The sequence below is a fragment of the Oncorhynchus gorbuscha genome, linkage group LG10 (genome assembly GCF_021184085.1).
Source record: "Oncorhynchus gorbuscha isolate QuinsamMale2020 ecotype Even-year linkage group LG10, OgorEven_v1.0, whole genome shotgun sequence".
In the NCBI taxonomy this organism is placed as follows: Eukaryota; Metazoa; Chordata; class Actinopteri; order Salmoniformes; family Salmonidae; genus Oncorhynchus; species Oncorhynchus gorbuscha.
Window position 1 is genome coordinate 27795037 of NC_060182.1, and position 27094 is coordinate 27822130.

General features: G+C 45.9%; 1 protein-coding gene across 1 annotated transcript; it reads left to right on the forward strand.

The window, feature by feature from the left end:
• Window positions 1-15799: 15799 nt before the first annotated feature.
• On the forward strand, window positions 15800-26547 carry LOC124045813 (von Willebrand factor A domain-containing protein 1-like). Its single transcript, XM_046365477.1, has 6 exons — window positions 15800-16279; window positions 19141-19698; window positions 20618-20950; window positions 22917-23192; window positions 23362-23643; window positions 24103-26547. The coding sequence occupies exons 1-6, from the start codon at window positions 16195-16197 to the stop codon at window positions 24129-24131; spliced, it is 1563 nt and encodes a 520-aa protein (XP_046221433.1). The 5' UTR covers window positions 15800-16194; the 3' UTR covers window positions 24132-26547.
• Window positions 26548-27094: the final 547 nt, after the last annotated feature.

Sequence of the window (27094 nt, forward strand, 5' to 3'; positions counted from 1 at the left end):
CCTGCCGGTCGTCTCAGACCGCTTCCCATTCCTTCTCGACCATGGTCTCACATCGCCTTAGACTTCATTACCGGTCTGCCTTTGTCTGCGGGGAAGACTGTGATTCTTACGGTTGTCGATAGGTTCTCTAAGGCGGCACATTTCATTCCCCTCGCTAAGCTTCCTTCCGCTAAGGAGACGGCACAAATCATCATCGAGAATGTGTTCAGAATTCATGGCCTCCCGTTAGACGCCGTTTCAGACAGAGGCCCGCAATTCACGTCACAGTTTTGGAGGGAGTTCTGTCGTTTGATTGGTGCGTCCGTCAGTCTCTCTTCCGGGTTTCATCCCCAGTCTAACGGTCAAGCAGAAAGGGCCAATCAGACGATTGGTCGCATACTACGCAGCCTTTCTTTTAGAAACCCTGCGTCTTGGGCAGAACAGCTCCCCTGGGCAGAATACGCTCACAACTCGCTTCCTTCGTCTGCTACCGGGTTATCTCCGTTTCAGAGTAGTCTGGGTTACCAGCCTCCTCTGTTCTCATCCCAGCTTGCCGAGTCCAGCGTTCCCTCCGCTCAAGCGTTTGTCCAACGTTGTGAGCGCACCTGGAGGAGGGTGAGGTCTGCACTTTGCCGTTACAGGGCACAGACTGTGTGAGCCGCCAATAAACGTAGGATTAAGAGTCCTAGGTATTGTTGCGGCCAGAGAGTGTGGCTTTCCACTCGCAACCTTCCCCTTACGACAGCTTCTCGTAAGTTGACTCCGCGGTTCATTGGTCCGTTCCGTGTCTCCCAGGTCGTCAATCCTGTCGCTGTGCGACTGCTTCTTCCGCGACATCTTCGTCGAGTCCATCCTGTCTTCCATGTCTCCTGTGTCAAGCCCTTTCTTCGCACCCCGTTCGTCTTCCCTCCCCCCCCGTCCTTGTCGAGAGCGCACCTATTTACAAGGTACGTAGGATCATGGACATGCGTTCTCGGGGACGGGGTCACCAATACTTAGTGGATTGGGAGGGTTACGGTCCTGAGGAGAGGAGTTGGGTTCCGTCTCGGGACGTGCTGGACCGTTCGCTGATTGATGATTTCCTCCGTTGCCGCCAGGATTCCTCCTCGAGTGCGCCAGGAGGCGCTCGGTGAGTGGGGGGGTACTGTCATGTTTTGTCTTATATTGTCTTGTCATTTTGCTTTCCCTTCTGTTCGTTTTCCCCCTGCTGGTCTTTTTAGGTTCGTTCCCTTTTTTCTCTCTCCCTCCCTCTCTCTCTTCTCTCTATCGTTCCGTTCCTGCTCCCAGCTGTTCCTATTCCCCTAATCAATCATCTAATCTTTTCACACCTGTTCCTTATCTTGCCCTCTGATTAGAGTCCCTATTTCTCCCCTTGTCTTCCGTTTCTGTCCTGTCGGATCCTTGTATATTGTTCACCGTGCTGTGTCTTTGTCTCGCCCTGTCGTGTCTTGTTTCCCTCAGATGCTGCGTGTGAGCAGGTGTCTGAGTCTGCTACGGTCGGTGCCTTCCCGAGGCAACCTACAGTTTATGGTCGAGTCTCCAGTTTGTCCTCGTCACTACGAGTGGAATTAGTTTTTTATGTTTTGTTTTCTGCTCCGATTTGTCTAGGAGTATTGCCTATTTCCTTTACTGGAATAAAGACTCTGTTTTCGCCAAGTCGCTTTTGGGTCCTCATTCACCTGCATAACACTTCAGATGTAGATAATGGAAAAATAGACAACCCGCAGAGAGGGCGACAAATGAAACAAAAAGTCCTTCTGATAATTACAAAAGAGCCCCCTTCTTAGCAGCAGAGGAGAATAGCTGGGTTAGCGGCGACAGGCTGCAGGTCTCTCTGGGTAGGCGCGGGTCGTAGAGGAACAGTGGTACCTGATCTCACGTAGCATCAGATGAACTGGACACAGTACAAACGATAAGACAGTTAGCTGAGTACAGGATGCACTTGCCAGGCAGATTCCGACAGGACGGGACGGGACAGGGATGAAGCAAACGAGACGATAGTTTGTTTCTGGCATGAGAAACTCAAACGAGAATCTGACAAAGAAAGAAGCAGGAACAGAGAGAGAAATAGAGACCTAATCAGAGGAAAAAAGGGAACAGGTGGGAAAAGGGTGAACGAGGTAGTTAGAGGAGATGAGGAACAGCTGGAGGAGGAGAGAAAGAGAAGGTAACCTAATACTACCAGCAGAGGGAGACAGAGTGAAGAGAAAGAACAGGAACAAGACATAATATGATAAGACATGACAGGTAGGCCATTATTGTAAATAAGAATTTGTTCTTTAACTGACTTGCCTAGTTTAATAAAGGTTAAATAAATACATAAATAATACAAAAATGACACTGACCTTGGTCCATGGTTACTGAATAACGGGGCTTTAGTATTCCACATTTTAATGAACAAAATACTGTTTATTTTACCCAAGTACAAACTACTGAATGGACGTTCAAGTCACTATACAATAAAAAATGGCATTTGGCTGATGAACTTCCTATTAAATGTTATTATAACAAAGTTGTAATAGTGATGTACAGAAATCATTGCGATTTTCTGTTTATACATACAATTATAGAATAGCATTAGTATTGTAATCACATCTTGTCACGTTCTTTCAAAATCGAACCCAGAAGCAGACCAGGACAAGGAGAGTAGGAAGAAGGTGAGTATTTATTTACAAGTGAATGTGAATGGGTAGATATATCCAGGTGGCGTAGCGGGCAGCGGTGGTGAGTTGATGGGAGTAAATAGGTGGATCCAATGGGGTAGCGGAATCCTCCGACGACCAGGCGGGAATGGGGTAAATGATCCGGGTGAGTAACTGAAGACAGAACAAACGGAGGTAAGTTTAAGGCAAGCAATACGTAAAAAACAACAAAACAAATTCTATTCAACTTGAGGCTGATACTATGGCACAACATACTGTTCATGGCTAACGATCCGGCAGGGAATGGATGTCAGGTCCGGGCTTATGAAGAGGAGAGATGATGATCAGGACCAGGTGTGCAGATAGCTGATGGGATACAGGTGCGGGTAATCAGAACTCCCAACTGGCTACATTGCCCGGCAACCAGACAGGGTGTGTTCCAGGACGCCGGAAAAAACACTCCAGGACAGAACACAGGCAAAAAACAGACTCAGGAAACGGGATTCGTGACACATCTGTGCAAAATGTAAAGAAAAATGTATTACAAAGCAAAGCGTCTGGAGGAAACCTGGCACCATTCCTACAGTGAAGTATGGTGGTGGCAGCATCATGCTTTTGGGATGTTTTCAGCGGCAGGGACTGGGAGACTAGTCAGGATCGAGGGAAAGATGAACGGAGGGAAGTACAGCGAGCTCATTGATGAAAACCTGCTCCAGACCGCTTCAGGACCTCAAACTGAGGCAAAGATTCACCTTCCAGCAGGACAACGACCCTAAGCACAAAGCTAAGACAACGCAGAAGTGGCATCGGGACAAGTCTCTGAATGTCCTTGAGTGGCTCAGCCAGAGACCAGACTTGAACCCGATTGAACATCTCAGGAGAGACCTGAAAATCGCTGTGCGGCGAAGCTCCCCATCCAACCTGACAGAGCTTGAGAGGATGTGCAGAGAAGAATGGAAGAAACTCCCCAAATACAGGTGTGCCAAGCTTGTAGCATCATACCCAAGAAGACTTAAGGCTGTAATCGCTGCCAAAGTTGCTTCAACAAAGTACTGAGTAAAGGGACTGAATTCTCATGTAAATGTGATATTTCCGGGGGTTTTTTAAAATACATTTGCAAATAGTTCTAAACCTGTTTTTGCTTTATAATTATGGGGTGTTGTGTGTAGATTGATGAGGAAAAAACAAATGTCATACGTTTTAGAATAAGGCTGTAACATAACAAAATACTTTCCAATGTAACGACGTTCGTCTGTTGTATGAAGAGAGTCAGACCGAAATGCAGCGTGTAGGTTACTCATGACTTTAATGAAAATAATCGCGGTACATGAAAATAACTGTATATGAAAACAACAAACGAAACGTGAAACCTATTACAGCCTATCTGGTGACTACAACACTAAGACAGGAACAAACACCCACAAAATACAACGCAAAAGTCAGGCTGTCTAAATACGGTTCTCAATCAGAGACAACGACAAGCACCTGACTCTGATTGAGAATCGCCCCAGGCAACCAAGCCTAACTAGACACATCCCTAATCAGCCGCAATCCCAAATAATACAAACTCCAATACAAATACAACATATAAACCCATGTCACACCCTGGCCTACCCAAACATATAACAAAAACACAAAATACAATGACCAAGGCGTGACAGAACCCCCCCCCCTAAGGTGCGGACTCTGGGACGCACCTCAAGAGCATAGGGAGGGTCCGGGTGAGCGTCTGTCCATGGTGGTGGTTCTGGCTCGGGACGTGGACCCCACTCCATAAATGTCCTAGTTCCTCCCCTTCGCGTCCTGGGATAATCCACCTTCTCCGCCGACCATGGCCTAATAGTCCTCACCCTGATCCCCACATAACTGAGGGGCAGCTCGGGACAGAGGGGCAGCTCGGGACAGAGGGGCATCTCGGGACAGAGGGGCATCTCGGGACAGAGGGGCATCTCGGGACAGAGGGGCATCTCGGGACAGAGGGGCATCTCGGGACAGAGGGGCATCTCGGGACAGAGGGGCAGCTCAGGACAGAGGGGCAGCTCAGGACAGAGGGGCAGCTCAGGACAGAGGGGCATCTCGGGACAGAGGGGCAGCCCGGGACTGAGGGGCAGCTCGGAACAGAGGGGCAGCTCGGAACAGAGGGGCAGCTCGGGACCGAAGCAGCCCGGTACTGAGGGGAAGCCCGGTACTGAGAGGCAGCCCAGTACTGAGAGGAAGCCCAGTACTGAGAGGAAGCTCAGTACTGAGAGGAAGCTCAGGCAGGTAGTAGGCTCCGGTAAATCCTGGCTGGCTGGTGGAACTGGATGATTAAGGTTGTCTGGCCGATCTAGAAGATCTTGGCAGACTGGCACTTCTGGCGGATCTTGACAGACTGGCACTTCTGGCGGATCTTGGCAGACTGGCACTTCTGGCGGATCCTGGCAGACTGGGAGCACTGGGCAGACTGGGAGCACTGGGCAGACTGGGAGCACTGGCCTCGCTGGGCCGACTGGGAGCACTGGCGGCGCTGGACAGACAGGAGACTCCGGCAGCGCAGGAGAGGAGAAAGGCTCTGGCTGTGCTAAACAGGCGGGAGACTCCAACAGCGCAGGAGAGGAGAAAGGCTCTGGCTGCGCTGAACAGGCGAGGCGCACTGGACGCGCTGGGCCGACTGGGAGCACTGGCGGCGCTGGACAGACAGGAGACTCCGGCAGCGCAGGAGAGTAGAAAGGCTCTGGCTGCGCTAAACAGGCGGGAGACTCCGATAGCGCAGGAGAGAAGAACAGCTCTGGCTGCGCTAAACAGGCGGGAGACTCCAACAGCGCAGGAGAGGAGAAAAGCGCTGGCTGCGCTGAACAGGCGAGGCGCACTGGATGCCTGGTGCGTGGTGCTGGAACTGGTGGTACTGGATCTAGGACACGCACAGGAAGCCTGGTGCGGGGAGCTGCTACCGGAGGACTGGTGTGTAGAGGTGGCTCTGGATAGACCGGACCGTGCAGGCGCACTGGAGCTCTTGAGCACCGAGCCTGCCCAAGCTTACCTGGCTCGATGCCCACTCTAACCCGGCCCATAGGAAGGGCTGGTATGTGCCGCAGCTGGCTCTGCATCCGCACTGGAAACACCGTGCGCTCCATAGCATAACACGGTGCCTGCCCGGTCTCTCTAGCCCAACGGTGAGCACAGGGAGTATGCGCAGGTCTCCTACCTGGCATAACTATTCTCCTTTCTAGCCCACCCCCAATACATTTTTTGGGGTGACTTTCCGGTTTCCAACCGCGTCGCTGTGCTGCCTCCTCATACCTGCGCCTCTTCGCTTTAGCTGCTTCTATTTCCTCCTTGGGACGGCGATATTCTCCCGGCTGCGCCCAGGGTCCTTTTCCGTCTAATTCCTCCTCCCATGTCCAAATCTCCAAATGGTGCAGTCTCTCCCACTGCAACTGCTCTTCACGATTAACAGGGAGAGTAGGCTCAGGTCTGACTCCTGACTCAGCCACTCTCTCTCTGCGCTTTCCCCGTTACTTTCGGTTTTCGCTCTGTATAGCCGTGCTTTCCTTTTAGACTCCATACGTCTATAGCCCTCTTCGCATTGCTGTAGGGAATCCCAGGCGGGCTCTTGCACTCGCTCTGGGTCGGCCGCCCACCTGTCGATTTCTTCCCACGTAGTATACTCCATGCTTCTGCTGTCCATAACGTCCTCCTTTAGATCCTGCCAGTTCACACGCTGCTCGGTCTGTGAGTGGTGGGTGTTTCTGTAACGAAGTTCGTCTGTTGTATGAAGAGAGTCAGACCGAAATGCAGCGTGTAGGTTACTCATGACTTTAATGAAAATAATCTCGGTACATGAAAATAACTGTATATGAAAACAACAAACGAAACGTGAAACCTATTACAGCCTATCTGGTGACTACAACACTAAGACAGGAACAAACACCCACAAAATAAAACGTGAAAGTCAGGCTGTCTAAATACGGTTCTCAATCAGAGACAACGACAAGCACCTGACTCTGATTGAGAATCGCCCCAGGCAACCAAGCCTAACTAGACACACTCCTAATCAGCCGCAATCCCAAATAATACAAACCCCAATACAAATACAACATATAAACCCATGTCACACCCTGGCCTACCCAAACATATAACAAAAACACAAAATACAATGACCAAGGCGTGACATCCAAAGGCACAGTGTAAATTGTGCAAAACTTACCCCAATAAGTTTTTTTCTCTCCAAATAAGCCATTCATTACGATGACCCCATTGAACACCAACTCTAATGACAGTCCACCATTCCCTGTCACAATAAGGCTATTTTCAGATCAGTCCTCTGAAGAATCCAGCACAGCTTTAGAGAGAACTTCCATTAGTCAATCTTGGCAATAGGGGAAACTGTAATATTTCACTATGGAAACTTTAAATGTTACACAGAGGGTGTTGGCCCCTAGAATTTGGGAGTGCAGAAAATAGCAAAACAGATGTGTATCCTTGCTAGTTGAATCTTGTAGTTGAATCATTAATTCACACACAGATGAGTGTAGTGTGTTTTCCTCCCTAAGTTCAACATACATGATGTTTGACATATCCATGATCTAAGTCAAAGGTACCATGCAATGTACAGTATGTTGTGTTTAATGTAACTTGTCATATTTGTTTAGGAGGTCTTATGATGAATCATTTCCTTTTGAGCTCGATGCAGTTTGGCTGTCTGGCAAAGCATGGTAGAATATCCTGCACTTGGTCAGCCATTTTGTCCTGAGGGGCTTATTTAGAACCCCCCATAAAACAGTCATTTATGTGGTAACAAAGTTCGCATGATGAGCAATGGGCAGGATGCACACCCCATGAAGAGCAGGAAGTTCCAGTGACGCAGGAAAGTAAGGATCACAGCGTGTCAGGAAGACGCTGGACATTTGGTCAATTAAGTTCAACACAGCCCAGTGATGGGAAACCTCTCTGACTTCCCCCTCCTAACTTATTTTTACTTTTATTTATGTCTGGTGTCCAAATCAAAAATAGTGCATGAGCTTACACATGAGTGTTCTAGGCCTGGCATGCATGGGCTGTGAGTGTGAATACTTTGGGCTTGCTTCTGACATCAAGCAGATTGGGGGATTAATAATTGGTCTATTTTGTGGCCTATCAGATTGCCCTGTTCTTCGCTCTCATATTTTATCTCCCTTTAACCCACTTTCCCTCTTACTTCTCCTGATCAGATAGGGGCTCAATCTCTCCTCTCATTCATCGCCTGTCTCCTATCTTTGCACTGCCGTTTGTTTCCCCATAAAGGCCGGGAGAAAGTCAACACTCCACCTCTTAATTCTCACAACTCTACAAAACATGGCACGCTCATAAACCTAAAATTCCTCAAATTCGTGAAGGAAGGTGCAAAAACTGGCAAGGAGTGATGTGGAGAATTGTCTTTACTACTGAAATTGTGTTTCCATTGTGATGTGATGCCAGAAGCACTGGAGCCAAAGTTTAAATGGTAAATAACAGCAGGAGCACTGACAAAGTGTTAAGAGATTGTATAAACCCCAATTACAAATCGTGCATAGTTGTGTAAACTTCAAGTGTTCAGAATAAACAAAATAGGTCCCTCCAAACACAAAATGCTGTGTGTCTGTGTTTCCATGTTGTCACACTGTGAAGGTTGAGCGGTGTCATACAGTATTAGACTTGTCATCCATTTGTCCGTCTCCACTTCCTTTACTCGTTCACCTCCCTTCCTCCCTTATTCCTATTGCCTTGTCCACTGCCAAAAATGGTCAACTAACCTCTCTTTGCAGCTTTGCCCAATCGATTTCAATGACACTGTTCCAGAAAGACATGTGAATCTCAGAGGAGCACAACTACTCTTCCACAGAGATTGCTAGGGTATGTGCAAATAAGTGAAAACAGATAGCCAGTTTGGTTGCGTAACCTATGCTTACTGAGAGAAGATAGAAATGTGTCAACATGAGCTGGTGTGCGATTGAAATGATTTCCCTTACTCTGGTCCCCCTGTAACAACATGTGATGTGAATTGCATACAGCACAGACACTCACTTGATCCATTAGTCAAAACCTGCATGTCATAGATGCACATATGTGCACACACACACACATACAGTACACACATACCAATACAAAGTTATTCCAGGTGGGTATTTCTAACTGATTGACTGCTTACTGGACAGTGCAAAGAGCAGGACTCCCATCTGCTGAGATAAACAGTGTGCTATACAGTGGACCAGACTGGGGGGGTTGTTAAGTTTAGTTCGGTTTGGCTAACGTTAGCTAAGCTAGGGGTTAGGGTTAAGGTTAGGGTAAAGGTTAGCTAAAAGGGTTAGGGTAAAGGGGCAGGGTTAGCTAATATGCTAAGTAGTTAAACAAGTAGTAAGTAGTTAAAGTTGCTAATTAGCTAAAATACTAAAGTTGTCCATGATGAGATTCGAATTCGCAACCTTTAGGTTTCTAGACTTTCGCGTTCTATGCCCATCCATCCACCCCGAACAACCACCCCCATTTCATTTTTTGCATTAAGTAACCATCTGTCTTCTGTAACCATACCAAAGTAACATTTCATACTAATTTGAGTGTCCCAGATTTATGTTTACTATGTTACGTCTAGTCTATGAGACCAGGCTGGTCAAACAAAACAATATTATTTTTGGAAAGGGTAAACTCCTTATCTTTCATAGAGCAGCCCCTATCTTTTACTGTTTTGTGTCATGTTTGTCATTTATTATCATGTCTTGTCCCTGTGCTCCCCATTCTATTCGTTTCCCTCTGCTGGTCTTATTTGGTTCTTTCCCTCCTTCTATCCCTCTCTCTCCCCCTCCCTCTCTCACTCTCTCGCTCTCTCTTCTCTCTATCGTTCCGTTCCCGCTCCCAGCTGTTCCTATTCCCCTAATCATCATTTAGTCTTCCCACACCTGTTCCCGATCCTTTCCCCTGATTAGAGTCCCTATTTATTCCTTTGTGTTCCGTTCCTGTCCCGTCGGTTCCTTGTTTAGTATTCACCATGCTGTGATTGCGTTTCGCCCTGTCCTGTCGTGTTTTTGCTGTGATTGTGTATCGCCCTGTCCTGTCGTGTTTTTTGCCTTCATCAGATGCTGCGTGTGAGCAGGTGTCTCTGTCAACTACGGCCTGCGCCTACCCGAAGCGACCTGCAGTCTGTGGCCGCTTCTCCAGTTATTCCCTCTACAGACTAGAGGATTTTTGTTATTCCCTGTTTGGACTTAAATAAACTCTGTTTCTGTTAAGTCGCTTTTGGGTCCTCTTTCACCTGCATGACAGAAGGAACCGACCAAGGAATGGACCCAGCGACTTCAGACGCTCGTTACACTGCCGTCGAGATCCAAGGAGCCATGCTCGGCAGACACGAGCAGGAATTGTCTGCTGCTCGCCATGCCGTGGAGAACCTGGCCGCTCAGGTTTCCGACCTCTCTGGACAGTTCCAGAGTCTACGTCTCGTGCCACCTGTTACTTCCTGGCCTGCCGAGCCTCCAGAACCTAGGGTTAATAACCCACCTTGCTACTCCGGGCAGCCCACTGAGTGCCGCTCCTTTCTCACGCAGTGTGAGATTGTGTTCTCTCTCCAACCCAACACATACTCTAGAGAGAGAGCTCGGGTTGCTTACGTCATTTCACTCCTTACTGGCCGGGCTCGAGAATGGGGCACAGCTATCTGGGAGGCAAGGGCTGATTGCTCTAACAAGTTCCAGAACTTTAAAGAGGAGATGATTCGGGTTTTTGACCGTTCAGTTTTTGGTGGGGAGGCTTCTAGGGCCCTGGCTTCCTTATGCCAAGGTGAACGGTCCATAACGGATTATTCTATTGAGTTTCGCACTCTTGCTGCCTCTAGTGAGTGGAACGAGCCGGCGCTGCTCGCTCGTTTTCTGGAGGGACTCCACGCAGTGGTTAAGGATGAGATTCTCTCCCGGGAGGTTCCTTCAGATGTGGACTCTTTGATTGCTCTCGCCATCCGCATAGAACGACGGGTAGATCTTCGTCACCGGGCTCGTGGAAGAGAGCTCGCATCAACGGTGTTTCCCTGCTCCGCATCGCAACCATCTCCCTCCTCTGGCTTTGAGACTGAGCCCATGCAGCTGGGAGGGATTCGCATCTCGAATAAGGAGAGGGAACGGAGGATCACCAACCGCCTGTGCCTCTATTGCGGAGTTGCTGGACATTTTGTTAATTCATGTCCAGTAAAAGCCAGAGCTCATCTGTAAGCGGAGGGCTACAGGTGAGCGCAACTACTCAAGTCTCTCCATCGAAGTCCTGTACTACTTTGTCGGTCCACCTACGCTGGACCGGTTCGGGTGCTACATGTAGTGCCTTGATAGACTCTGGGGCTGAGGGTTGTTTCATGGACGAAGCATGGGTTCGGAAACATGACATTCCTTTCAGAGAGTTAGAGAAGCCTACGCCCATGTTCGCCTTAGATGGTAGTGATCTTCCCAGTATCAGATTTGAGACACTACCTTTAACCCTCACAGTATCTGGTAACCACAGTGAGACTATTTCTTTTTTGATTTTCCGTTCACCGTTTACACCTGTTGTTTTGGGTCATCCCTGGCTAGTATGTCATAATCCTTCTATTAATTGGTCTAGTAATTCTATCCTATCCTGGAACGTTTCTTGTCATGTGAAGTGTTTAATGTCTGCCATCCCTCCCGTTTCTTCTGTCCCTACTTCTCAGGAGGAACCTGGCGATTTGACAGGAGTGCCGGAGGAATATCATGATCTGCGCACGGTCTTCAGTCGGTCCCGAGCCAACTCCCTTCCTCCTCACCGGTCGTATGATTGTAGTATTGATCTCCTTCCGGGGACCACTCCTCCTCGAGGTAGACTATACTCTCTGTCGGCTCCCGAACGTAAGGCTCTCGAGGATTATTTGTCTGTGTCTCTTGACGCCGGTACCATAGTGCCTTCTTCTTCTCCGGCCGGGGCGGGGTTCTTTTTGTTAAGAAGAAGGACGGTACTCTGCGCCCCTGCGTGGATTATCGAGGGCTGAATGACATAACGGTTAAGAATCGTTATCCGCTTCCCCTTATGTCATCAGCCTTCGAGATTCTGCAGGGAGCCAGGTGCTTTACTAAGTTGGACCTTCGTAACGCTTACCATCTCGTGCGCATCAGAGAGGGGGACGAGTGGAAAACGGCGTTTAACACTCCGTTAGGGCATTTTGAGTACCGGGTTCTGCCGTTCGGTCTCGCCAATGCGCCAGCTGTTTTTCAGGCATTAGTTAATGATGTTCTGAGAGACATGCTGAACATTTTTGTTTTTGTCTATCTTGACGATATCCTGATTTTTTCTCCGTCACTCGAGATTCATGTTCAGCACGTTCGACGTGTTCTACAGCGCCTTTTAGAGAATTGTCTCTACGTAAAGGCTGAGAAGTGCTCTTTTCATGTCTCCTCCGTTACTTTTCTCGGTTCCGTTATTTCCGCTGAAGGCATTCAGATGGATTCCGCTAAGGTCCAAGCTGTCAGTGATTGGCCCGTTCCAAGGTCACGTGTCGAGTTGCAGCGCTTTTAGGTTTCGCTAATTTCTATCGGCGTTTCATTCGTAATTTCGGTCAAGTTGCTGCCCCTCTCACAGCTCTTACTTCTGTCAAGACGTGTTTTAAGTGGTCCGGTTCCGCCCAGGGAGCTTTTGATCTTCTAAAAGAACGTTTTACGTCCGCTCCTATCCTCGTTACTCCTGACGTCACTAAACAATTCATTGTCGAGGTTGACGCTTCAGAGGTAGGCGTGGGAGCCATTCTATCCCAGCGCTTCCAGTCTGACGATAAGGTTCATCCTTGCGCTTATTTTTCTCATCGCCTGTCGCCATCTGAGCGCAACTATGATGTGGGTAACCGTGAACTGCTCGCCATCCGCTTAGCCCTAGGCGAATGGCGACAGTGGTTGGAGGGGGCGACCGTTCCTTTTGTCGTTTGGACAGACCATAAGAACCTTGAGTACATCCGTTCTGCCAAACGACTTAATGCCCGTCAAGCTCGTTGGGCGTTGTTTTTCGCTCGTTTCGAGTTTGTGATTTCTTACCGTCCGGGTAGCAAGAACACCAAGCCTGATGCCTTATCCCGTCTGTTTAGTTCTTCTGTGGCTTCTACTGATCCCGAGGGGATTCTTCCTTATGGGCGTGTTGTCGGGTTAACAGTCTGGGGAATTGAAAGACAGGTTAAGCAAGCACTCACGCACACTGCGTCGCCGCGCGCTTGTCCTAGTAACCTCCTTTTCGTTCCTGTTTCCACTCGTCTGGCTGTTCTTCAGTGGGCTCACTCTGCCAAGTTAGCTGGTCATCCCGGTGTTCGAGGCACTCTTGCGTCTATTCGCCAGCGCTTTTGGTGGCCGACTCAGGAGCGTGACACGCGCCGTTTCGTGGCTGCTTGTTCGGACTGCGCGCAGACTAAGTCGGGTAACTCTCCTCCTGCCGGTCGTCTCAGACCGCTCCCCATTCCTTCTCGACCATGGTCTCACATTGCCTTAGACTTCATTACCGGTCTGCCTTTGTCTGCGGGGAAGACTGTGATTCTGACGGTTGTCGATAGGTTCTCTAAGGCGGCACATTTCATTCCCCTCGCTAAACTTCCTTCCGCTAAGGAGACGGCACAAATCATTATTGAGAATGTATTCAGAATTCATGGCCTCCCGTTAGACGCCGTTTCAGACAGAGGCCCGCAATTCACGTCACAGTTTTGGAGGGAGTTCTGTCGTTTGATTGGTGCGTCCGTCAGTCTCTCTTCCGGGTTTCATCCCCAGTCTAACGGTCAAGCAGAGAGGGCCAATCAGACGATTGGTCGCATACTACGCAGCCTTTCTTTCAGAAACCCTGCGTCTTGGGCAGAACAGCTCCCCTGGGCAGAATACGCTCACAATTCGCTTCCTTCGTCTGCTACCGGGTTATCTCCGTTTCAGAGTAGTCTGGGTTACCAGCCTCCTCTGTTCTCATCCCAGCTTGCCGAGTCCAGCGTTCCCTCCGCTCAAGCGTTTGTCCAACGTTGTGAGCGCACCTGGAGGAGGGTGAGGTCTGCACTTTGCCGTTACAGGGCACAGACGGTGAGAGCCGCCAATAAACGCAGGATTAAGAGTCCAAGGTATTGTTGCGGCCAGAGAGTGTGGCTTTCCACTCGCAACCTTCCTCTTACGACAGCTTCTCGTAAGTTGACTCCGCGGTTCATTGGTCCGTTCCGTGTCTCCCAGGTCGTCAATCCTGTCGCTGTGCGACTGCTTCTTCCGCGACATCTTCGTCGCGTCCATCCTGTCTTCCATGTCTCCTGTGTTAAGCCCTTTCTTCGCACCCCCGTTCGTCTTCCCTCCCCCTCCCGTCCTTGTCGAGAGCGCACCTATTTACAAGGTACATAAGATCATGGACATGCGTTCTCGGGGACGGGGTCACCAATACTTAGTGGATTGGGAGGGTTACGGTCCTGAGGAGAGGAGTTGGGTTCCGTCTCGGGACGTGCTGGACCGTTCACTCATCGATGATTTCCTCCGTTGCCGCCAGGATTCCTCCTCGAGTGCGCCAGGAGGCGCTCGGTGAGTGGGGGTACTGTCATGTTTGTCATTTATTATCATGTCTTGTCCCTGTGCTCCCCATTCTATTCGTTTCCCTCTGCTGGTCTTATTTGGTTCTTTCCCTCCTTCTATCCCTCTCTCCCCCTCCCTCTCTCACTCTCTCGCTCTCTCTTCTCTCTATCGTTCCGTTCCCGCTCCCAGCTGTTCCTATTCCCCTAATCATCATTTAGTCTTCCCACACCTGTTCCCGATCCTTTCCCCTGATTAGAGTCCCTATTTATTCCTTTGTGTTCCGTTCCTGTCCCGTCGGTTCCTTGTTTAGTATTCACCATGCTGTGATTGCGTTTCGCCCTGTCCTGTCGTGTTTTTGCTGTGATTGTGTATCGCCCTGTCCTGTCGTGTTTTTTTGCCTTCATCAGATGCTGCGTGTGAGCAGGTGTCTCTGTCAACTACGGCCTGCGCCTACCCGGAAGCGACCTGCAGTCTGTGGCCGCTTCTCCAGTTATTCCCCTCTACAGACTAGAGGATTTTTGTTATTCCCTGTTTGGACTTAAATAAACTCTGTTTCTGTTAAGTCGCTTTTGGGTCCTCTTTCACCTGCATGACAGTTTTGTACAGACTCTGTGTTTAATTACTAGGTGTGTGGTGGAGTGTTCTGTTACAATGGAAATAAGCTTGGGTAATGTGGTGCACCGAGGTCTCTAGACATCAGACCTTTCCCACTGAGCATAGAAGTAATTTCAACCTCTAGTTTTGATTTCAGTTGACACCTGGTTGAGTTGTCAACTAATCTGAATTCAATGTGAAATCAACAAAACATTTCATCATGTCACTGGATTAAGGTAAAAATGTGGTTTAAAAAATCCAAAATTCCCTTACATAACTTTTAGCAAATCCAATCAGTTTTTCACATTGATTCAAATTATTCACATTAAGTTATTTTGTTCAAATGACGTGGAAACAATGTTGATTCAACTAGTTTTTGCCAAGTGGCTTGTTCCTTCTCTTAATTCCCACTTTTGTCTTCTACCCTATTCCTACTCCTCCTCACCTCTCTCTCTCTCTACAAAAGCTGCCTGCTTTTCACTCTCATATAGACCCCATCCCAATATCACATTCTCCAAGTCTCCCCTGAGGCACTGTAGGCTGATGCAATTCAATTAAAAATAATATTTAATGGAATTTAGTTTGACTACTTGAGCAAACCTGATGCTGAAGTCCAAGAACTTGACCCCATTATTTTTGTCCACCAGTCAGTGAACAGTTTGTCATCATACTGTAATTCTATATTTAGAATTTTTTACATGATCTTATAGTATCATATTTAACTAAGCATGCACATACACATTAAATAGAATATAGCCTACATTAGGGTTGTCATCTTGAGGAGGCACTCTTATTAAAATGATTTTGGTGCTGAAAGTCAGTGGCCCTCTGGTAATAAAAGTATCCATAATTACAACTCTTCTAATAGGATAAGTGTACAGAATCCAGACAATTATACCGTTGGCTAATTTCAAAGCTTAAAGTTACAATTCTTCTTTATGTTTCAAATTTTCAAGACTCTTCACTTTTTTGCATGATTGACTACTCGCCATAAAATGTAAATATAACCTTTATGAGAAAATGGGCACCTTTCCAGAGCAATGACGTTTGGCGAGAGCTCTCTTGAGCTTCTTGCTATTCGAAGTCTCTTGAAAGACTGGAAATAAAGACGATTGAACACTGGAAGGGGAGGACCTGGACACGGGACTGGAGTCAGGGCGAAGAACCGACTTGAACACTCACGCCCTAGTTCGCTCAAAGCGCCTTTTACCTCACAAACTCACGGAGGATACCCGAGCAACCAATTTCCTGGGGAAATATTACGAGAATAAAATGTTCCGGAAAAACAGAAACAAAACTGGAAAAGTCTGAGTGAAAGTGAGGATATGTGAAGTTCCAATCTTTTTATAGCCTATTAGAAGCTCGAATGTAAGCCTGATTACCATTTCACTTGGAGCGACGGTCCAGGCAATGGACACTTTTTTGGAGGAAGCCCTTTCGATATCGTCATAATATTCTGTATACTGGAACTGATCACAATTGCAATGAAGGGTCGGTGTTTATTTACTTGCATGCTGGTTTACGTGTTCCTGTGGTCGTCCAGTGGTCAAAACTCCGCACCAGAAGCAGGTGAGTTTTGCAGGTGATTGTCGGTGTTCTGGTGGTGGGTGGATGTTATAGCCTAGTTCTACATGACTGACAGACTAGGGAGGAGAGGTGCAGTCAGAGTATCTCCAAGTGGTGTTATTAGATTGGCACAATAATTTTATCATAGACTACTGTTCATAGGTTACTGTCAAAATTGAGGAAATTCTATTTTGATACTTGTTCCTGGATTTTAATGAGACGTTTAACGCTATGTTAAATGTATTTATGCATATGATTTATGGTGATGTAAATTAAAACATCTAATTGATTATAACACCATAATAATTACTGAACGCTTGTTACAACCATGCTTGTGTTAGCTAGAGCTCATAACCATAGTGGTGAAAACTAAACTTGGTGGTGAGTCAATTCAATCTGTCAGTGGTCTGTTTTTATGACTCAGGGTAAAGGTATAATGTACAGAACATTACACTTCTCACACCCTCTTCCATTTATAGACAAGACATGTTTTGACTAAGAGCCTAATTACTTTCTATGCATCACACTCAAACATAGAAATGCTTTTAATACTAAGGACTGGCTGAGAAGCACAATTTATTCAGGTTTAATCTCCTGTGGTGTATTTTGATCCTACATATAGCCTACTGATGTTTTTTCATTTTTATTTATTTAACCTTTATTTAACTAGATAAGTCAGTTAAGAACAAATTGTTATTTACAATGACAGCCTACCCCGGCCAAACCCAGACAACGCTGGGCCAATTGTGCGCCGTCCCATGGGACTCCCAATCACTGCCTGTTGTGATACAGCTTGGTGATATAACCACATCATGTTTTAGAATCAAGAAGAACTGCGGATGAGGCCTTTTCTATCACATCTGGGCTGTCAATCTGAAGTACACACCTGTGTGTGTGTGAGCTTCCATGCATGTGTGAAACAGGTCTAAAGGGTTATGGTCAGTCACTCCCATGCTCATCAAGGTTATGGGGTTTCATAATTTACATTCAGTGTAACCATTATGGTGGACTGCAAATCTAATACTGCGAAAAAGCTAATACTGTACAAAGCAAATATTTGGTTTACAATCAATAGGCATGAGCAGAGAGAGACATATATACTGTAAATACAGTTTACAGGCGCTTTAACCTGGAGGCCACTAAGGCAGCTGGAGGAGTACAAAGTCCAAACAAGAAGACAGATGTAGCGAATTCTTTAGGAAGCAAGAGAGTGAAAGAGAGAAAGGCAGTGTTTTCACACTCACTGCAATTCGTCCTTCAACACTACACACTTGTCAGTACAACCACCACAGATCGAGCGTCAAATTAAAGCCTGAAGAAATTCACTTTTAAGGACCCAAAGAAAATAGTGCATTTCAAAAGTACTCATAGCTGGACAACTAACTTAGCATGTTTCGCTCTCGCTTTCTCTTTCTTTCTTTCTTTCTTTCTTTCTTTCTTTCTTTCTTTCTTTCTTTCTTTCTTTCTTTCTTTCTTTCTTTCTTTCTTTCTTTCTTTCTTTCTCTCTCCCTCACTCTTTCTGCTCTGAGCACATATGCTACTACTGCACATTCTTCCTCTTCTCTCAAATGGAACTGCAAAAACACACCTCCCCCTTATCCTCTCTCTCCCTCTCTCTCTCTCTCCACCTCCAACCCCCCCTTATACCACCAATAGCTCCTACTGTTCACCCCCTCTCCCCTCTCTCCCCCTAACCCCCTCTCCCTTAAATGAGAAGCCATGTTTCGTGCTACTGTTACGAAATATGGAAAATTGGCAAATCTGGAATATTTGGCCTAGTCTTCCTAAATGTTGTGACAGCATATTTCATCCATCCTTCATCCGCCCAGTCCTACTCTGATCTATCTCACTTCATCCATATTTTTTGTTTGTTTTGATCTGGTCTAATTTCTGTAATTACTTGGTTCTCACTCCTCCACTCATTTCTCTGTGTGGGTGTGCACACACTTGCATGCATGCACACTCACACTGAACAGGGAGGGGACCACTGGAAAAGGTTAAGGGAGGGAGAAGGAATCAGAGGGAGAGAGAAAATAGAGAGAAAGTTGGAAGTGGTAGTGGGTTTTTCCACAGATGCTCCACACCGTCTCAGTTTGCTCTAGGATTGTACTGTACATATCCCCGTAAATATGTGTGGCTATGAGTTTGCCACTTCTCTATGGGAAGTTTGTAGGTTAACTAACTATACCACTATGTTTCCCACATACACTAATTGTTGTGTATCTCACACACTTATTATAAGCACTATGCTTATAGAAATTCACCCACCATGAAGTGGGGGAAGAGACAGACTGAGAAGGTGTAAATATTGCTACATTTAATCTCTTGGAGCATATTCTCATTCATTTTCACATATTATTAGCATGATAATCTGTAGCCGTAGCCTATACATACAGTGGGGCAAAAAAATATTTAGTCAGCCACCAATTGTGCAAGTTCTCCCACTTAAAAAGATGAGAGGCCTGTAGTTATCATCATAGGTACACTTCAACTATGACAGACAAAATGAGAAAAAAAATCCAGAAAATCACATTGTAGGATTTTTTATGAATTTATTTGCAAATTATGGTGGAAAATAAGTATTTGGTCAATAACAAAAGTTTTCCACCATAATTTGCAAATAAATTCATTAAAAATCCTACAATGTGATTTTCTGGATTTTTTTTCTCATTTTGTCTGTCATAGTTGAAGTATACCTATGATGAAAATTACAGGCCTCTCTCGTCTTTTTAAGTGGGACAACTTGCACAATTGGTGGCTGACTAAATACTTTTTTGCCCCACTGTATGTATCTATATTCTCGTATAGCTGTAAAAATCTACTGAATGTGTGTCCATCACCTGTAACCTTTCCTCTCCTCTTAGTGTTGAACTGCTGTGAGGGTGACGTCCTCTTCCTATTGGACTCCTCGGGCAGCGTCTCATCCTATGACTACTCCCGCATGCTGGGCTTTTTGTCCGAGCTCCTCCTTCCATTCTCATTGGGTGAGGACCAGGTGAGGGTGAGCCTTCTGCAGGTGGGCACCCAACCCCGCCTTGAGTTTGGTTTTGACAGCCACAATAGCCAAACTGGCCTACAGGGGGCGCTGGGGAACACCAAGCCTCTGAGGGGCGACACCAACACAGAGGAGGCCCTCAGGATGGCCAAGGACTGGGTGCTGAAGCCCGGGGGTGGTGCGGGGGCCAGGGAAGAACTCCCCAGAGTTCTAGTGTGGCTGACGGATGGGGTGAAGCCGGGTGATGTGATTGGACCAATGGAGAAGCTGAGAGAGGAGGGCGTGGCCGTTCTGGTTATCTCCACGGGCCACGGGAACTACCAGGTGCTGCGGCAGGTGGTCACCCCTCCTGTGGAGTCACACCTGTACTTTGTGGACATCGACGATATGAGTATCATCACTGAGGACCTGAGGGATGCCATTATTGGTGAGTGCGTGTGGGGTTCTGTGTGTGTGTGTCCATTTTGATTCCACAATTGACTGCAACTAACATGGACCTGACACCTTCTTTTGAGCTCTACTATAAACTGTGCTGCTTTACAAATCCATGTCTCTGTGCCACTCCTTTATCACATACCCACTCCTAGAGACAGTGGGACATAGAGGGAAGAAGAGACCGTGTGTTTTAGACTGTAATGAGAGAGGGGGGACTATTAATAAAGACATTATTCAACCCAGCCCCCTCTACCGTGCCCCCCTACGGTGCCAGACAGATATATATATATAGACAAGACGGTATTTTTCTGGTCAGATAGGGTAACAGTCATATCGACACACAGGCACTTCCAGTAAACATATGTAGCTCTAAGACATGATGCATAGTGATGGCCGGACGCAGAGTGTAAATACAGTTTGTTTACGACACAGAAGGAGAATCCAGGGTCCCTTTAGCGAGTGCCCGAGGTTCCTTTCCGCTGATACTGAAACCTGAATACTGGTTTGCTATTTGTTACAGTGGTATCCTCCAGAACTAGTTTGTCTATTTCGAGGGTTTTTATGGTACAAGTTGTGAATGCATTGGAGAACCCACAGTTTGTCTGTCTGAGCTCCTCTCTTACTGGCGTGTCCTCCACAACTCATCCCTTTCCTCCCTCTCTTTTTTGCCATCCTGTTCTGGTTATCCAAGTATGAATGTTTGCCAGTGAGAGAAGGGAATCTGCACACTGTGTTAATATGGTATGGTACCGCCATCGTTTCAATATAAATGTCCATTAATTCCATTCCAGCCATTACAATGAGCACATCCTCCGATTTAAAGTGATTTAAAGTGAAACCAGTCTCCACTGGAGGTGTATATTGCACCAGTGGTTCAGTCCTTCGGTCTCAGTCTGTTTCTTCTCTAACAGAGATTCTCCGGGCTGAACGGCTCCAGGTGCGAGACGTGTCCACAGACAGCGCCATGCTGCAGTGGCGACCGGTTCTGGCCGGTTTGACCGGTTACTATGAGATCCGGTTTGGACCGGCTCCCAGTCTAGGAGTGAGCGAAAGAGAAGCAAGGGGGCCTGGGACCAGCCCCAGTACCAGTGGTAGTCATTACCAACGACTGACCCAGCCAGGGGACTCCAGCATGGCAAGGCTGATGGACCTGAAACCAGACACCACATACATGGCCACACTGACTCCCAAGTCCAACCTACAGGTGCTCAACCCCCTCTCTGTCACCTTCACCACTAAGCCAGGTAAGAGGAGGTGGCACGTTTACATTGGACATTTACATTGTTACAATTAACAATGTTGACTTGGAGTGTGATGTCTTTAGGGTTGTGTCCAGCATGGGCATCACACTGTATATCGAAAATTCTTGAAGATGGAATCCGCAGTAGGGGAAACAGCACCACTGTCCAATGCACGGCCGTTGTTATTCTTTTTGTTTTGTTGACAAGGTAGAGCTAGGGAAGATTGTGCCTCGTTGTAAAATTAGTACATGTGCTGCTGTTCTATCGCACTTGCAATGATGTCAGATGGGAAAAAACTGTGTTGGTTGTTTGAAGTATCTTCTTTGTTGTAATATCAGAAACGGATGTTGCAGTTCCCCCGTTAAGGATTCCAGCTTTCACTTCCACTTTAGAATAAAATCACCTGGTAAATCATCATATTATATATATTTTATTATTACATACAGTTGAAGTCGGAAGTTTACATACACTAAGGTTGGAGTCATTAAAACTCGTTTTTCAAACACTCCACAAAATTCTTGTCAACAAACTATAGTTTTGGCAAGTCAGTTAGGACATCTACTTTGTGCGTGACACAATTAATTTTTCCAACAATTGTTTACAGACAGATTATTTAACTTATAATTCACTGTATCACAAGTTTACACACACTAAGTTGACTGCCTTTAAACAACTTGGAAAATTCCAGAAAATTATGTCATGGCTTTAGAAGCTTCTGATAGACTAATTGAGTAAATTGGAGGTGTACCTGTGGATGTATTTCAAGGCCTACCTTCAAACTCAGTGCCTCTTTGCTTGACATCATGAGCAAATCAAATGGAATCAGCCAAGAACTCAGAAAAATAATTGTAGACCTCCACAAGTCTGATTCATCCTGAGAGCAATTTCCAAACGCCTGAAGGTACCACGTTCATCTGTTCAAACAATGATACGCTAATATAAACACTATGGGACCATGCAGCTGTCATACCGCTCAGGAAGCAAACACATTCTGTCTCCTCGAGATGAATGTACTTTGGTGCGAAAAGTGCAAATCAATTCCAGAACAAGAGCAAAGGACCTTGTGAAGATGCTGTAGGAAACGGGTACAAAAGTATCTATATCCACAGTAAAACGAGTCCTATATCGACAACCAGAAAGGCTGCTCAGCAAGGAAGAAGCCACTGCTCCAAAGCCACCATAAAAAAAGCCAGACTACGATTTGCAACTGCACATGGAGACAAAGATCGTACTTGCAAGCTGAAGATCACCATCCCAACCGTGAAGCACGGGGGTTGCATCATCCTGTTGTGGGGGAGCTTTGCTGCAGGAGGGACTGGTGCACTTCACAAAATAGATGGCATCAGAGGAAGGAAAATTATGTGGATATATTGAATCAACACTTCAAGACATCAGTCAGGAATTTAAAGCTTGGTCTCAAATGGGTCTTCCAAATGGACAATAACCCAAAGCACACTTCCAAAGTTGTGGCAAAATGGCTCAAGGACAACAGAGTCAAGGTATTGGAGTGGCCATCACAAAGCCCTGACCTCAATCCTATAGAAAATGTTTGGGCAGAACTGAAAAAGCGTGTGCAAGCAAGGAGGCCTACAAACCCGACTCAGTTACACCAGCTCTGTCAGGAGGAATGGGCAAAAATTCACCCAACTTATTGTGGGAAGCTTGTGGAAGGCTACCCAAAACATTTGACTGAGGTTAAACGATTTAAAGGCAATGCTACCAAATACTAATTGAGTGTATGTCAACTTCTGACCCACTGGGAATGTGATGAAAGAAATAAATGCTGAAATAAATCACTACTATTATTCTGACATTTCACATGATGAAAATAAAGTGGTGATCCTAACTGACCTAAGACAGGGAATCTTTACTAGGATTAAATGTCAGGAATTTAGAAACTGAGTTTAAATGTATTTGGCTAAGGTGTATATAAACTTCTGACTTCAACTGTATCACTTTGTCTCCTCAGAGGTGTTGAGCCCGACTGTGGTGACGGTATCTGACTCTGGGGCCAACGGTGTGAGGGTGAGCTGGGGTCCTCTGCAGCCGGAGTCTGTCCAGAGCTTCCAGGTGGAGTACATGGCCCTGCCAGGGGGGAAGCTCCACATGACTACTGTGGGCCAAGGGCAGAACTCCACCCTGCTGACTAACCTCCAGCCAGACACCCAGTACCTGGTCACCGTGAGCGCACGGCACACCTCCGGCCGGGAGAGGGCCATGTCTGTCAAAGTGTGCACTGAGGAGGGTAAGGAGCATTGAGCATTGAGGATATATTCTTCGGTATGAATGGTATTAGCCTTAAAGCTTAAACTGAAGTATTAAAAGGGGGAAATGCAAAATTGACTATTATACTTCACATAGAACTGTATAAATGCAGCACATAGGCCTTATTTCCCCCCTCCCTCCCTTCTCAGTGAGACCGGCTCTTGCAGACCTGCAGCTGACCACGGTGGGCAGTGACTCTGTGCAGGTGGACTGGAAAGCCAGCGTGGACGGCCTCAGGGGCTACTGGCTCACCTGGGAGGGTCAGGGCATCCACGGCTCTACCGCCGTCCCGCGCTCCTCCCTCTACTTGCCTTCCAACTCACTGTCCACGCGCCTCACACACCTGCCCCCTGCCACCCGAGTGTGTGTGTCACCCGTCTACCGGACGGCACGCGGGGAGGGCCTCTGCTGCATGGCCCAGTTTCATTCAGGTGAGAGGACAGCATGCTGCCATTTTGAATAAGGAAGTGAACCCTTTCAGCACTGCTGGTTGGGGTCAGTTACTTTCAGTTGTTGAGTTGGTCGATTGGAGCGGGCATGGAATTTTTTCGGGCATTTCTAATTGGATCCTAGAATTTGCACTTTTAAATGCACCCAAGCCATCTCTCTGTTTGGATAAGGATGAGTTTTGAATAGCATTTTTAATCTGAAGAGGAGCAATAGGCTATTTTTTGCCTACATTTCAACAATGATCCACTTATAGTGTGTCACCAAAACTTCTGATCATTTTTGGGAAACAACTGTCTGACCCCAAAGTAACCACACCAAAAATGTGTGGTTGTGGTTGTGCCAACTGGGGGTTCCATAACAGCTAGCTAACACTCTTGGCTTGCTACTGGGAATGTCTGGTATGAGATTTTCATGTGTGTCTGTTTCCTTCTTCCTTTCAGATGCATCGGTTTGGGGCCACAGATCATAACATTGCTGAGCTCAACAGGCACTATGCCAAGGATGGAGGGATGAAGGAGAAGAAGAGATAGAAGAACAATGCATCTGAACTTGCATCCCTCCTTCAGTTCATTTTCTCCTTTCTGGACAAGACACAAGGCCTTTGGCTTACAAATCAGTCTAATAGATACTGATACGATAGATAGATTGATAGATAGATAGATAGATAGATAGATAGATAGATAGATAGATAGATAGATAGATAGATAGATAGATAGATAGATAGATAGATAGATAGGCTTGCTGTACTATAAAGATATTGCTCTATTAGTAAGCACCCTAACTGAGTTGGGTTGCTATCTCCAGCGATATAGACATCTTGATTTTCACATTTACTTTACATTGCCTAAAACCTGTAATCACACTGTAAACATGTTTGTTTTAGATGTAGAGAGTGGCCAAGCATATCAGTGTAGATCAAGGTCATTCTGCTTGATGGTATTTTGCATAATGTAGTTTTAATCAACAAGACCCACTGGGCACAGACATGGTGATTTACTAACTTGAATTCAACAGAAAATGTCACCAAGTCGTTGGATTTAGGTTAAAAGTTGGGTGGGAAAAAACATGAAATTCCCTTACATTGATAACTTTTAGCAAATCCAATCAGTTTTCCACGTTGATTCAATATCATCTCATACATTTTTGATGTTGTTGAAATGACGTGGAAACAACGTTGATTCAACCAGTTCTTACCCAGTGGGGAGGAATGTATTTTAACAAAATTGTCTGGCTTCTACAATACACAAGGAGCAACCATGTTTACAAAATAATCTGAATATTTCCCAAAGCACCCACTCGTAATATTTTAGTAACACTTTTTACATGTGTGTGCCAACTCATTTTAATTGAAGGTCAAATGGACACTGAATCCTTAATAACAGAGGAACCCATCGAAACCAATGAAATATGATTCTCTACATGGCTGCACTGATAAAACCACAGCCAAGATGTTCTACCAGTGAGATGTTGCAGATGATTTTTCGATAAAGGATCAATCTGATATTTTCCAGGATTGTTTTGACACATCACTACCAAGACTTATACATGCAGGACATACATTGGATGATGTTGTATATTCAGTGATACAGGTTGGCCATTTACCAACGGTGCATAGATCTGCAGAGGAAATGGAAGAATTCTTCTACCAAATTCCTTGGACCGTATTCATACTGTAGGTGTAATGTTTCGACATCATTTCAACTTCAAAAAAGCTAAGCGATGTCGTTCAATCAACGTGGAGAACTGATTGGATTTGCAAAAAGTGATCAACGTAAGGAAATTCTGTCTCTTTTTCACCCAACTTTTAACTTAAATCCAATTGACATGATGACATTTTATGTTGATTTCACATTGACTTCATGTTAGTTGACAACTCAACCAAATGTAAATCAAAAATAGACGTTGAACTGACGTCTGTGCAGTGCGGTGGGTCTGTTATCAGCTGGTTTCTGCTGCCTCCCTGTGGAAGTTGTACTGATGCGTTTTAGATCCTTTTTAGATGGTTTCAGTGTTGGTTTGTTCATATTCATTACATTGAGAGTTGTTCATCACTATATTAAATGAACTAGTTTTTACAACATAGCAGATTTTCTTTGAGAATTATCATGCATATCCAAAGTGATTACAGGTGTAATACAATGTATTTGTTTGGTCATTTTTATTTTCACTCCTAACTAACTGCATCACATTTTTTTGCATTAACATGAACTGCATTAACTTCCAGAACTGTCTCTTAGTGCCTAGTATTGATGGATGCTGTTGGTTTGTTGCAGTCACCTCTCACAGTGGTACATCAGTTAAAGCACAGGGACTGAATGACTGACCATTTATTGAGGATCAGGATGCTAATTAGAGGAATTAATTGAGGAAGGGTTGATATCAAAAGGGATTTTAGAAATGATGATGAATATGAAACATTCATATCTGATTTGTGAGGAAAAGCTGGAAATAGAGGTTGTCAAAGGGTGAGTCTTATTTCATGGCCTTCCCCTGTAAGACATTCTATGCATCTCTAACTCTCATTCTAATTTTCTCATCTCCTCACTCTTCTTTGCCATTTTTGTCTCTGGCCTTAGTTATCTTTGTTTTCGTTATTATTTTGGTTAGGTCAGGGTGTGACATGGGGGATTTATGAGTTTTTCCGTTCTAGGTAGTTTTGTATGTCTATGGTTGCCTAGATTGGTTCTCAATTAGAGGCAGCTGTCTGTCGTTGTCTCTGATTGGGAACCATATTTAGGCAGCCATGTTCTTTGGGTATTTTGTGGGTGATTGTCTTCTGTCTTTGTGTCATTGCACCAGATAGGACTGTTTTGGTTTTCACATTTGTTGTTTTGTATTTTTTAGTGTTCTCGGTTATCGTCTATATTAAACATGTTGAACACTAACCACGCTGCATTTTGGTCCTCCTCTCCTTCAACGGAAGAAAGCCGTTACAATCATGCTCATTTTCTTTTAATTGTCGCCTTCTCATCCTCAGCTCTATTTTTTTGCATTTTGCATATCTTTTTCTCCCTCTTCTCCTGCTTATTTTTCCCTTTCCCCCTCTGTCCTTTCATTCTCTTCCATTTTCTGAAACTCTATTGTTAATTCTCTGTAGCTCCCAATGCTTTTTCTCCTCCTTTTCTGTTATCTCCAGTTCTTTCTTTTGCCTTTTCTCCTCTGCCTCCTGTTCTGCTTTTGCCATCCTGCTGCAATTTCTTGAGGATCTGCTATTTGTTCTTTAACTCCTGTTCTATGAGTTGTCTTTGTTTAACAGTCTATCCTCCTGTGGGTTGGCAGTTCCTCACTTCTCCTCATCACGATCACTCTCAGGAGGTCTCCTCTTTTTCGCACATTCTTTTAGGTATTCCTTCCTTCTCCCCTCACCCTGAGATGGTAACTAGGCTATTACATTCCACTCCTGTCATTTGCTAAAGAGGTCCAGAGCAGGAC